The 13,473-nt window shown below is 40.0% G+C and overlaps 1 protein-coding gene across 1 annotated transcript in view; it reads left to right on the top strand.

Annotated features, from left to right (window-relative positions):
- The window catches only part of vps53 (VPS53 subunit of GARP complex), an 82,620-nt gene that overhangs the window by 46,465 nt on the left and 22,682 nt on the right, over nt 1–13,473 (top strand). Inside the window, 5 exon segments of the mRNA XM_034169378.1 lie at nt 1,383–1,524; nt 3,291–3,389; nt 11,373–11,467; nt 12,364–12,370; nt 12,372–12,607. Of these exon segments, the coding sequence (XP_034025269.1) occupies nt 1,383–1,524; nt 3,291–3,389; nt 11,373–11,467; nt 12,364–12,370; nt 12,372–12,607 (579 nt within the window).

Below are 13,473 nucleotides of genomic sequence, written 5' to 3'. Positions count from 1 at the left end.
TTTTTGAAGAAGAATGAAATGATCAAAGGTTATAAAAGGTTCCCTTGGATTGTGACTTTATGGTTGGTCGAGCTAACTCACACAAATAAAATGCTGACTTCATACTACACCACTCTGCTGAAACTGACATCAGTCCTCTTTTCTAGTTCACTGTTTTGTTGTTGGGCTTTGATCAAGTAAAAGAAATCAAATGCAGACAATGGATGACTATAGCATCTGCCAAAGTTTCCTGATGTGTAGGTCTGTTTTTAGAAAAGAGAAGCTACCAGCTCATCGTTTTGTAATGTTAGCAGCCTTTGTGATGCTGTTATATTTCCAATTTGCCAGTAAAATATTTCCCCTGACATCAGAATATAATTATTTAGTGGAGTGGGGTGATGGTCTAGAACAAGGGTGGGCAAGTTGTTCCAGAAAGGGCCAAGAAGGTGCAGGTTCTTTGCAGCCACTGACTCCACCAGGTGAGTTCACTTATTAACTGATTCCACCTGCTCAAAGTGATATTAATCAGTGAAACAAGAAATTTTCTAAATTACACTATGTAACATTTTTATTTTTGTTTTTGTTCCTGGGTACACAGTGTGTTTTCCTAACCTGTTATGCCTTAAATAGAAAATAGCTGTTATTCCACAGAAACTTTGCTTCTGTGATCAGGACAATGATATTTTGAAATTTGTCTCTTTACAAGAATATTCTTGATTCGCCTTCACTACTACTGAGTAGTCTTGTGGAATATTCTTTAACTGCTAGAACTGTCCAGAATTTTCTAGAAGTTTCCAGAATTATCTAGAAATTCCAAGAAACTTTTAGAACTTTCTAGAACGTAAAAAAAAAAAAAAAAAATCAAAGTTTGTGCTGAATGTAGTCATTTTTCCATAGACTTTAGACATAAGCAGTTGAAATATAACACTTAGAAGCCAGGAACAAAAATTGTTACATAGTGTTATACAGCATAAAATGGTTTAAAAATAAGAACTTGCAACAACTGTGGAATCACTTTGATATGGCATGTCTGTCGTGATTGCGTTCACTGATTTGTGGCAGTTTTCAGTGCACTAGATGTGGGTGGCCTACATGAGCAGTGACCACACTCTTCAGTCTTCTGTCATCAGTTATATGAGAAATGAAAGGCATGGATACTGTTTGCGTGTTACTGCCTCAAACTATCAGTGAAAGGGCATCTGACAGTCGTAGATTTGTCAACAGAAAGCCTGCCAGGGTGGAGACACAACACGTGTTGTGAGGTGGGTCAATAGATTTAATACAACAGTAATATGTTGAAGGTACTCCGGAACATTTTGGAATATAAGAGTAGACATTACTGATATGTATGCTGGTCTGGCTATGTCGTCTTTTCATGGTTTACTTGTTTGTGTCATATTTAGGACGGAGCTAGCCAAAGTAATGCGGACACGTGCAAAGGAGATTGAGGTGAAGTTGCTTCTGTTTGCCATTCAGAGGACGACGAACTTTGAGGGTCTGCTGGCCAAACGTTTTACAGGATCCACTTTGACTGACGCCCCTGGAGTAAGAAACACACACACTTTATGGTACCAATTAATGAGACAGGCTTACATTCAGTAGAGATGCAAAGAGACACCTTCAACCCTGATCTTGTCATGTCATTCAATTGGAGAATGCCCTAGCTTTCATGTCGATGGTTGTGGCCAGAACTTACGCTTGATCCCCACCGCTCCCCAGTTTCAGAAGAACATGTAAAGTGGTAATATTTTAAACTTGGTTGCATTGTCGGAGAGGAAGGGTTCACTGACCTTGACTTTGTGGACAATGCTCCGTTTGTGGAATCCTTGGATGTGGCACTTGACAAACTGAGTGAGGAGTTGGAGTGTCTGACTTTGTGATTGTCATGGATCAAGACGAAGAACCAAACATCCAGCACTCAGCTTTCAGAACTGTATCTGTATGTGATGAAAGTGCTGAACTTATAGAAAGATTTGCTTATCTCAGCAGTGATATTCTTGTCTCTGGGTCTGCAGTCTTTGAGATTGAAACATGTCTGGGGAGAGCTTACGAAGTCATGAGGTTACTGATCAGAGGTGTTTGCGATGCTGATACCTTTGCGGGAGCATGAAGCTTCAAGTCTTTCGGGTCCTGGCGCTTCCTGACTTATTGTACAGTGATGAGGTTTTAGACTTTAACCAGTGACCTAAGGTGATGACTAGATGTCTTTGATACTACGTAATTCTTGAGTATCGTTGGGGACCACTGGAATGACTCTGTGTCGAATGAGTGGTTACTTACAGAGACTGATAAGTCGTACTACATTTTTGCTTTGTGAGGGAATGTTGGCTCCAATGTTTTGCCCATGTGTTGTGCTTCTCTGGCATTTATTCAGTGCACAGCTGACGACTCCAACAACTGGAAAACGTCCAGGGGATGCCCACATATCACCTTGCTTTGGCAGATAGACAGCAACATTTGGGAGGCAGGGATGAACCAGTTGGTTCCTCTATGATTGTCATTCAGGACCCAGAGTGGCTGCTTAGTGTGGTGGATGCAGTGATTTATGGCACCAGCACATGCTCCTAAACCTGACTTTACTGATCTGGCATAGTCTTTCTGATCAATCTTTGAAAAAAGAATTACATGAATTCAAAGTACACTGTAGTACCACCCCTCCCCAGCAAGTGTGTTTTCTGAAGTCAGATAGCTGAGAGCTGAGAATTCAAATTATTCTGGTGTAGGTTCACCACCACCTCGTGGTTTGGCACACCCAGGCATCAGTATGGTTTCAGTGTGAAATGTTGAGATCTAGACGATTACACAGAATGGAGCCCTGAGAGGTCAAATATCACCAATAAAACCAAGGTACTGTAAGATGCACAAAGTAATCAGGATCTTGATGTGAGAAGCTAAAGAACCCTTTTCATTCAGGTTGTACTGACGTGGATTTGAACCAAGAATGAACACAATACAAGCATGGTTGGCTTTGTTGGTGTACAACTAGGCCAAGTTTGTGCTGTGTTCAGCTGGAAAGAGCTGTTTGTCTTCTGATCAGTTTACACTGAGCACACATGGGTTCTGTAATATAATCAGGAATTGGGTTGAGTGGAATTTTATAAATGGAGTTTCAGCAAAGTTTCCCTACATTAACATGAAGGGAAGAAAATAATGAAACCGAGACATTATTTTAAAGCCTATTTCCTTTTGTGATTCCAGAGTTGGCTCTGTCTGTTAAAATATTAGCATAATATGTCTTAATGGAATCTGAACCTCTTATCATGCTCTCATAATTGAACAGTAGAAAAAATGCAGATGTCTGTATTGTTCAGCACAAGAGACCAGAGAGCCCACTAGACCCCACTAACCCTTTCCTGGAGGATGAGCCAAGTGAAGATGTGGGAACAGAGAAGGCTGATGATCTGGCTAAGGTAAGTTAAGACCCTGTCTGACCTTTTGTGCAGCAGAAACAAATTGTACGCAACTTGTTGCCTCTTATCGAATGGTCTGTTTAGGCTCCCTGACTTTTAAGGTTATTTTAATGAATGGCAAATCATACTCTTAAGTAGTGTAGCAGATAACTGAAATAATCCTTCTAATTGTAGTACAACCACCAATTTTTATTTTATTTTATTTTTAATATGGGCTCCTTAGACATTACTCTTTTGAAAAAGCACACGGGCCACTTGAATTTTCAAGATGGAAATTGGCCGCCATTCTGGCATAGTGAAGTGCACAGAATCTGTCCACATGGACCAGTTTGGATTATTTTGCTGTCCAAAAGTTGGTTTTTGACTACAAATAATTAGGTCCTGTTCAGGCCCTGATTCTGTCTGGGCTGGTTTTTATCTTCATATATCATGGCATGAAGCAAATGAGTCTCCAGCTTGCGATGAATGAGATGCCGGTCTATCATAGGTGACATTCCCAGCCAACGCTGATACCCATTTACAACTGGTTGGACTACAGTGTTGAAGATGAAGTGTCTTGTCTAAGAACACAAACGGGTAACATGACAGGGAATCAAACCCAGGTTCACCAGGGTTGGGTAGGATTACTTTGAAATGTAATCCAAAGTAATCAGATTACAAGTAATCCAAATGTATGTACATACATACATACATGTAATCCACATGTATTCTTTCAAAGTAATCCTACCCAACCTTGAGGTTCACATATTTGTAGGTGGCACACTTGCTGTGCTGAAGTAATGCTGCTGGAGTTGAAGAATGGAATGTGGAGTTTTAAATTTGTATTCCACATAGTTAAAAATTTATGATTGGATGGTAGGCTCATTTGTTTTAGACAAATCATTGTTGTTTAATGATCTCTTTATGGATCATCACTTAGATATGATTGGGTTATGTGAAACCTGGCTTAAACCTACAGCTGTCCTCCCCTTAAATGAGGCCTGAGACCCCATCAGGGTACACATTTAGTCACGTCCCTCGTGATGCGAAGCAAGGCGGGGGTTATTGCTCTTATTTATAAATCTACTTTTAGTCTATTAGCTGTTTGGGGTCTCAAATATATTTCATTTGAACATCTGAGTCTCCGCTCTGCCTACAATGCTATGTATTGCCAAGGTCAGAAGAATAAAATCAGCCATATTATCTTGTCACTGTATATAGGCCTCCTGGCCCATACTCTGAATTTGGCAAGTTCATCTCTAACTTGTCAACTAGTGCAGATAACATTCTGATTATTGGTGACTTCAACATTTATATAAATAAGCCTTCTGATCCCCTCTATAAATCATTTATGGAAATTATGGATGTATTAGGATTCCAGCAATGCATTCGGGATTTGATGCACATTAATTGAAATACCCTGGATTTGGTTCCCACACGTGGTATTGCTGTCACAAATATTGACATTTTTGGGGTTCCACAGGGGTCCGCCTTAGGCCCCCTGCTATTCTCCTTTTATATAACACCCCTTGGGCACATATTGTGGCATTTTGGGATTACCTTTCATTGCTATGCTGATGATACTCAGTTATACATGCTGATAACTGCTGGTAATCTCATCCACATAAAATCCTTAGAAGATTGCCTTGCACCAGTAAAAAGCTGGATGTCCAGCAATTTCCGACTTTTAAACTCTGATAAGTTGAAATGATGGTTCTTGGTCCAGTGAGACATCGGCATCAATTTGACCAGCTAAGGCTTAGCCGAGGCTCGTGTGTCATACATCACACTGACAAACTGAGGAACCTTGGGATAACTTTTGATTGTACGTTGTCCTTCGTGCTATCTTCCACCTGTAAAATATAAAGATTCATCCCATCCTATCTATGGCGGATGCTGAGACCCTGATTCATGCATTTGTTTCTTCTAGATTGGACTACTGCAATGTTCTATTTTCTGGTTTACTGCAGTCCAGCAGTAGGGGTCTCCAATTGGTTCAAAATGCTGTTGACAGACCTTTGACAGGAAACAGAAAGTTTGACCACATTACACCCATTTTGCCATCTCTTCACTGGCTTCCTGCCCCAATGATATCAGATTTTAAGGTTCTGCTACTAACCTATAAAATTGTTCACGGACTAGCACCTCCCAACTTAGCTGACTTACTTAAACCCTGTGTACCAGCCTGGGCTCTGCATTCTGCTTTGTGCACCTGCTTTGTGGAATGATCTCCCTGTGTCATTAAAACAGTCAGATTCTGTAGAGCCTTTCAAGTCCAGACTTGAGATGCACTTATTTTCCCTTTCGTATGGCTAGCATACTGGCATAGTATGTTACTTTGCTTTTTACTCTTTTAAATTAATTTATTAGTAAAGAGAGCTGGTCATGGCCTCAACTTTATCTAAAGTCTGGGCTTTTAGTGAAGCTTAGGGCTAGTGGCCCGTGATCACCTTAGTATTTCTTCTGTTTTTCTTGTTGCTTAATGCTGACATATTATGCTGTATTTGTTGTCTTTCTGATGCCTGATTCTGTTTTTTTCTCTGAGGTGCAGCTCCATTCCAGAGTTTGGAGTGGTGTCTGCTTCTGCAAGCCTCCCGTCCTGTGTATTTATGGACTCCCAAAATTCCCTGTGTATTCGTTTTGTCAATTGTGTCGGTAGCATGGTCCAAGCAGAGGGTTACCATTTTGAGTCTGGTCTGCTTGGGATTTCTTCCGTAAATAATCAGAGGGAGTTTTTCCTTACCACTGTTACCTGTGTGCTTGCTCTAGGGATTGGTAAGGTTAGACCTTGTGTGAAGCGCCTTGAGGCAAATGTGTTGTGATTTGGCGCTATATAAATGAAATAAAGTAATTAAATTACAAATCTTTGCATATTCATCACCAAAATAAGAATTTCCATACCAGTCATGACAGCCAGCATGGAAAATGGCGTTTTTTTGTTTTGTTTTTGCCAAATGTGGTATTTGTACCACCATTTGAAAGATTCCCTTGAAATATTTTGTTATCTACTATACTAAAAAAAGGAGTGTTGTTCATTTGTTCTCATCAGTCCGTTGATTGGTGTCCCTACTTCACATTGTACAATAAGTGGGGATGGAGCATTTTCAATTCGTACAGGTGCATCTCAAAAATTGGCATATCATGAAAAAGTTCAACAATTTTTGTCAGTTATTTCAGAAAGTGAAAATTTTGTATTTATTCTTGAGTTGTCATATATATGGTAAACTGAAATTTTTCAAACTTTTTTTTTTTTAAATTTTGATCATTAAAGCTCCACAAAATAGAAAAAAACAGTCTCAAAATACTAGAATATTTTATAAGATCAATAATAAAACAGAATTTTTAATACTGAAATGTTGAACTTCTGAAAAGGCTGTTCATTTGTTGGGTCTTCTTTTGCACAAATTACTCCATCAGTGCAACATTGCATGAAGGCTGTCAGCCTGCGGCACTGTTATGGAAGCCCAGGTTGCTTTGATAGCAGCCTTGAGCTTGTCTGTATTTTTCAGTCTGCTTTCTCATCATGTCTCATCTTCCTTTTGACAATACCCCACAGATTCTGTATGAGGTTATGGTCAGGTTAGTTGTACCATGGTCAGAAAACCAATTACTAGTAGTTTTTGGCACTGTGGGCAGGTACCACGTCCTGCTGGAAAAGGAAATCAGCATCTCCATAATGGTTGTGAGCAGATGGAGGAGCATGAAATGCTTTAAAATCTCCTGGTAGGCTGCTGCATTGACTTTGGGCTGGATAAAACACAATGGGCCAACACCAACAGATGACATAGCACCCTTAAATCATCACTGAATGTGGAAATGTCACACTTTTAGCCCATTTCTTGGACACGTCTGTGGGTGGTGCCTCTTGATACACTGACTCCAGCCTTAGTCCACTCCTTGAGAAGATCTCACAAGTCTTTGAATTGCCTTTTCTTGACAAAGTTCTCAAGCCTGCAGTCATCCCTGTTGCTTGTGCATGTTTTCCCACCATACATTTCCCTTCTGGTCAACTTTCCTTGGATATGCTTTGATTGAACACTCTATGAACAGCCAGCCTATTCAGCAGTGACCTTCTGCGGTTTACCCTCCTTGTGGTGGGCGTTAGTGAGTGTCTAAGGCACGTTGACACTTGCACGAGTTTGATCCCTGCACTGGCACACAATCTTGCATGCCAATGAGTAAACTAATTGTAAAGTGTGTGTGAACAGTGCGCAAAGAAAATTTTAAAATGTTCAAAATTTCTGGCACACATTAATTTCGTAAACTAGTCGTGAACACTGTGCAGGGGTGGTGGCCAAGTGGTTAATGCACTTGGTTTCAGTTCAGAAGGTTCCGGGTTCAGATCCCACCTTTGCCACATTTCTACATGTAATGTGGAGTTGCGTCAGGAAGGGCATCCGGCATAAAACTCTCTGCCAATTCAACATGCAGATCCATCTTGGATTTGCTGTGGCGACCCCGAGTGCAAACAAGGGAGCAGCCGAAGGGACTTACTTTACTACACACACACACACACATACATACATACATACATATATATATATATATATATATATATATATATATATGTATGTATGTGTATATATATATATATATATATATATATATATATATATATATATATATGTATATATATGTATATATGTATTTTTTTTTTTAAGAGAATATGAATGACAACACAAAAACTTTTTTTTTTTTTTCACTCATGGTTTGTGGTTGGGTGAAGCCATTTATTGTCAGACAACTGTGTTTCCTCTTTTTAAATTAAAATGACAAGAGAACTACCCAAATGACCCTGATCCAAAGTTTACATACCCCTGTTCTTAATACTGTGTATTGCCCCTTTAACATCACTGACAGCTTGGAGCCTTTTGTGGTAGTTTGTGGATGAGGCTCTCTGATGGTAAAGCTGCCAATGAATATGTCTTGGACTTTATTTACATTAATTACAAAGAAATACAAACAGTATGGCACTCTATGGTAAATCTGCATGGAGTAGACAGTTCTCAAAAACTGAGTGACTGTGCAAGAAGGAGAAGAGTGAGGAAAGCCACCAAGACACCCAGACAACCCAGGAGAAGTTATGGGCTTATGTCACTGTGATTGGAGAAATTATGCACAGTGCAAGCTTTGCATTTTGCATCACTACTCTTGGGTTCATAGTAGAGTAGAGCAGAGAAGGATTTTCTTTCACCAAAACAGATCAAATCCAGGCTTGCATCTCAGATGTACCTTCTGGCAATTTGTAGCTAAACTTTCAGGTCTTCTTTTTAAGAAAATCCTCCTCTATACCACTTCATCATGAAGATGGATAACTGGTGATACAAAATGCAAAGCTTGCAGTGTGCATAATTTCTCCAATCACAGCCCCGTAAGCCTGTAACTTTTGAGTTGTCTGGGTGTCTTGGTGGCTTTCCTCACTCTTCTATGTAAACTTTTGATCCAGGGTCATTTGGGTAGTTCTCTTGTTATTTTGATTTAAAAAGAGGAAACACAGTTGTTGACAATAAATGGCTTCACCCAACCACTAACCATGAGTGGAAAAAAAAGTTTGTGTTGTCATTCATATTCTCTTAAAAATGGCCAAAAAAAGCAAAAATTCTGCCAGGGTATGTAAACGTTTGAGCACAACTGTATGTATGTATGTGTGTGTGTGTGTGTGTGTGTGTGTGTGTGTGTGTGTGTGTATATATATAATATATATAAATCAAATCAATTTTATTTATATAGCGCCAAATCACAACAAACAGTTGCCCCAAGGCACTTTATATTGTAAGGCAAAGCCATACAATAATTACGGAAAAACCCCAATGGTCAAAACGACCCCCTGTGAGCAAGCACTTGGCGACAGTGGGAAGGAAAAACTCCCTTTTAACAGGAAGAAATCTCCAGCAGAACCAGGCTCAGGGAGGGGCAGTCTTCTGCTGGGACTGGTTGGGGCTGAGAGAGAGAACCAGGAAAAAGACACGCTGTGGAGGGAAGCAGAGATCAGTCACTAATGATGAGTGGTGCATACAGAGCAAAAAGAGAAAGAAACACTCAGTGCATCATGGGAACCCCCCAGTAGTCTAAGTCTATAGCAGCATAAATAAGGGATGGTTCAGGGTCACCTGATCCAGCCCTAACTGTAAGCTTTAGCAAAAAGGAAAGTTTTAAGCCTAATCTTAAAAGTAGAGAGGGTGTCTGTCTCCCTGACCCGAATTGGGAGCTGGTTCCACAGGAGAGGAGCCTGAAAGCTCAAGGCTCTGCCTCCCATTCTACTCTTAAAAACCCTAGGAACTACAAGTAAGCCTGCAGTCTGAGAGCGAAGCGCGCTATTGTGGTGATATGGTACTATGAGGTCCCTAAGATAAGATGGGACCTGATTATTCAAAACCTTATAAGTAAGAAGAAGAATTTTAAATTCTATTCTAGAATTAACAGGAAGCCAATGAAGAGAGGCCAATATGGGTGAAATATGCTCTCTCCTTCTAGTCCCCATCAGTACTCTAGCTGCAGCATTTTGAATTAACTGAAGGCTTTTCAGCGAACTTTTAGGACAACCTGATAATAATGAATTACAATAGTCCAGCCTAGAGGAAAGAAGATTTGTGGGGCCAAGTACAATAACTTCAGTTTTATCTGAGTTTAAAAGCAGGAAATTAGAGGTCATCCATGTCTTTATGTCTGTAAGACAATCCTGCAGTTTAGCTAATTGGTGTGTGTCCTCTGGCTTCATGGATAGATAAAGCTGGGTATCATCTGCGTAACAATGAAAATTTAAGCAATGCTGTCTAATAATACTGCCTAAGGGAAGCATGTATAAAGTGAATAAAATTGGTCCTAGCACAGAACCTTGTGGAACTCCATAATTAACCTTAGTCTGTGAAGAAGATTCCCCATTTACATGAACAAATTGTAATCTATTAGATAAATATGATTCAAACCACTGCAGTGCAGTGCCTTTAATACCTATGGCATGCTCTAATCTCTGTAATAAAGTTTTATGGTCAACAGTATCAAAAGCAGCACTGAAGTCTAACAGGACAAGCACAGAGATGAGTCCACTGTCTGAGGCCAAAAGAAGATCATTTGTAACCTTCACTAATGCTGTTTCTGTACTATGATGAATTCTAAAACCTGACTGAAACTCTTCAAATAGACCATTCCTCTGCAGATGATCAGTTAGCTATTTTACAACTACCCTTTCAAGAATTTTTGAGAGAAAAGGAAGGTTGGAGATTGGCCTATAATTAGCTAAGATAGCTGGGTCAAGTGTGTGTGTATATATATATATATATATATATATATATATAAAATTACCTTTGAGACAAGATTCCAAATGTGTTCTCTATTACACAATGCACACGAGACAACCTGTAGCTGTAGATAATTTCTCTGTGATTCTGAGAGCGATGAGAGAATGGTTTCATCAGCCAAGTTATGAGAGCAAATGCATCATCGGCTACGTAATGATTATTTTATATAGTGTGGCGTCAAGCGGGACAAAGAGGGGCATATTTGCATGACAAATTGCAAGGCAGTGCAGGGATCAAATTCATGCTAGTATCCAGGTGCCTTTACCGATGATTGTGGTTGTGTGTACTGAACCCGACTGATAGATTCTTGGTATTTATGCTGTATAAATAGTGAGTTAAACTTGACATTGAATATTCTAATATTTTGAGATGCTTTGGGTTTTTTTTTTTCTTCTATTTTTAAGCTGCAGGCTGTTATCAAAATTAAAATAAAAAAATGCTCGAAACATTTTAGCTTTTATGTAATGAGTCTTGAATGTTTAAAACTTTCACTTCCTGAAATACTGACTAAAATGAACTTTTTCACGATATTTTAATTTTTTGAGATGCACCTGTACAGTGCAAGTACGTTGAAGAGGGCATTTCTTATGGGTTTTCATAGGAAACTTATTTTCAGTAAAATGCAGTCCTGGTTATTGAAGACCAGAGGGGTTAAAAAAAGCACAATGTTTAAATGTTTTTTGTCAATTTTGTTCCACTCTTTTAGCCCAGGAAGCCCAAAGCTCCAGACAACCCTTTCCATGGCATTCTGTCCAAGTGTTTTGAACCTCATCTGTATGTCTACATAGAATCCCAAGACAAGTAAGAAACAACATGCCGTGTGTACACTCAGTTGATTAAAAATGAAAGTGGCACTGGAGTCTTTTTTTCATTGTTCTTCATTGTAGGTCTCTTAGTTCCCACTCTTCTTCACTGGCTCTCCTGCCATTGTAGCTGGTGTTCCTAAACTTGCTTCTATCGCCACAAAAAAAAGAAGAAAAATTGCTTTTGCAGCAGATCTGCCTATTTTCTTTCCCCATTCTGCACTTTTTGTCTTAGGGAAACTTGTACAGTCTGTTTTAATTTTTTGTATTTGTGTTTTGTTTATATCATCCTGTCTTCCTGTCAGTCTCCTCGTCTAAATATTTTTTCTTTCTTTCCCTACATCTGTTCTGTTTTATTTAACTTTGCCTTTTTAGCTCTTCTTTCTTCTACTACCAGCATTTTTTATGTGACCATAAGTGGGTCCCCTGCTTTGTCACTGAGTCTGCTTCTCTAGAGCATGAAATCTTGTTTTTCTGTCCAAAAGCACAGGGTTGACCTATTCTGGAGATACAGCCTCATTTCAGTTCAGTCCAAAGTCTTTAAACAGACCATGACCAGATCAGCTTGTCCTCAGTGGGACATGACAGGGAAGAACAGTAGCTGCCTTGTTTAGTCTTTGGCTGTAGTTCCAAGATTCGGGTTGGGCTGCAGCAGTGAAGTGTGGATCTGTTAACTACTGTACTCAAGGTTTTACTGTGCATGAGTTATGTTTGTCTTATGTATCCATCTGGCTTTTTTAATGGCTATCTGCTTATTGGTTTATGGACCGGCCCTGTCATAATTTTTTCATTTATTTTTAAGATTTTGATATGGCTGACTTGACCTCCCCCCCCCCCCCCCCCCCTCCGCCACTTTTGTCCTTTCCTTACATGTATTTGCTTTGCTATCCACAGGAATTTGGGGTGAACTAATTGATCGCTTCGTTGCCGACTTCCGAGTGCAGGGACCCCCCAAGGCAGGCCCAGATGAGGGCGGAGCCGTGCTGCCTAGCTGTGCTGACCTCTTTGTCTATTATAAGAAATGCATGGTGCAGTGCTCCCAGCTGAGCACTGGAGAGCCCATGATCGCCCTGACAACCATCTTCCAGAAATTCTTACGAGAATACGCCTGGAAGATCCTCTCTGGCAACCTGCCAAAGTAAGACTGATTTAGCTTAGGTCATTTAATAGTTCCCATTGTGGTTCATTTTTGTGTATTTTAATCAAGCTTGTTAATGTACAGAAAGCAGAATATACAGGCTACTGTGTGGTAAGGAAAATGATTTTTGTCCTGTATAAGTAACCATTAAGGATAGTAAAGATCATCAGTATCTCAGCCACATTTGGTAGGTCATGGTTGTTTGTCTGACTTTCTCTGTCTGACTCTTTCTTTTCATTGGCCTTGAACCCTTTAAATGTTACAATCACATTTTGAAGGAAAACATGTAGATAAAGAAGATTTAAGCTTTTAAACTGCACAAGATTGGTAGAAGACGTTAATGCGTCCATCCTCTAAGCTTTTCCTGAAAACTTTTAGTGACAAGAAAATACGTGACGCTCAAGTCAGATCTGATAGTGCTCACTGGTGACGCACATCACCACGAACTGTGCTGAGTTCTGGATGGCGATCACACAGGCAGACAACCGGTCCACCCCCACCTTTCAAAAGTAACAATCCATCGGCTACAGTCAAGTGAAACATGGGTGCCACCTTGGCCTTGTCCAGCTGCTGAGGTCCTCAACAGAGGGACCTGTGTGCTGGATCATGCCAAGAAACTCACCACATGGCCAAAAGGTTGTTCAAGTCAGATTTATTGCAAATCTGATTCAAAGCAGATCACACTAATTGACTGTCCACATTATATATAGCAAGTGACCAGATCTGATCTGTGTGTCTGCAGTAACATCGTCTTATCCATATTGATTGCTGTGGTAACCGGCTACACCCAGGAAAAACATAGATGACAGCGAACTGTGCGTATCCGTAATGGTTATGTTGAGGCCAGATAGCTAACAGGCACTTTA

Source organism: Thalassophryne amazonica, chromosome 4 (genome assembly GCF_902500255.1).
Source record: "Thalassophryne amazonica chromosome 4, fThaAma1.1, whole genome shotgun sequence".
Taxonomy (NCBI): Eukaryota; Metazoa; Chordata; class Actinopteri; order Batrachoidiformes; family Batrachoididae; genus Thalassophryne; species Thalassophryne amazonica.
The sequence above is the reverse complement of the archived record's forward strand: the minus strand, read 5'-3'. Positions and strand labels throughout refer to the sequence as shown.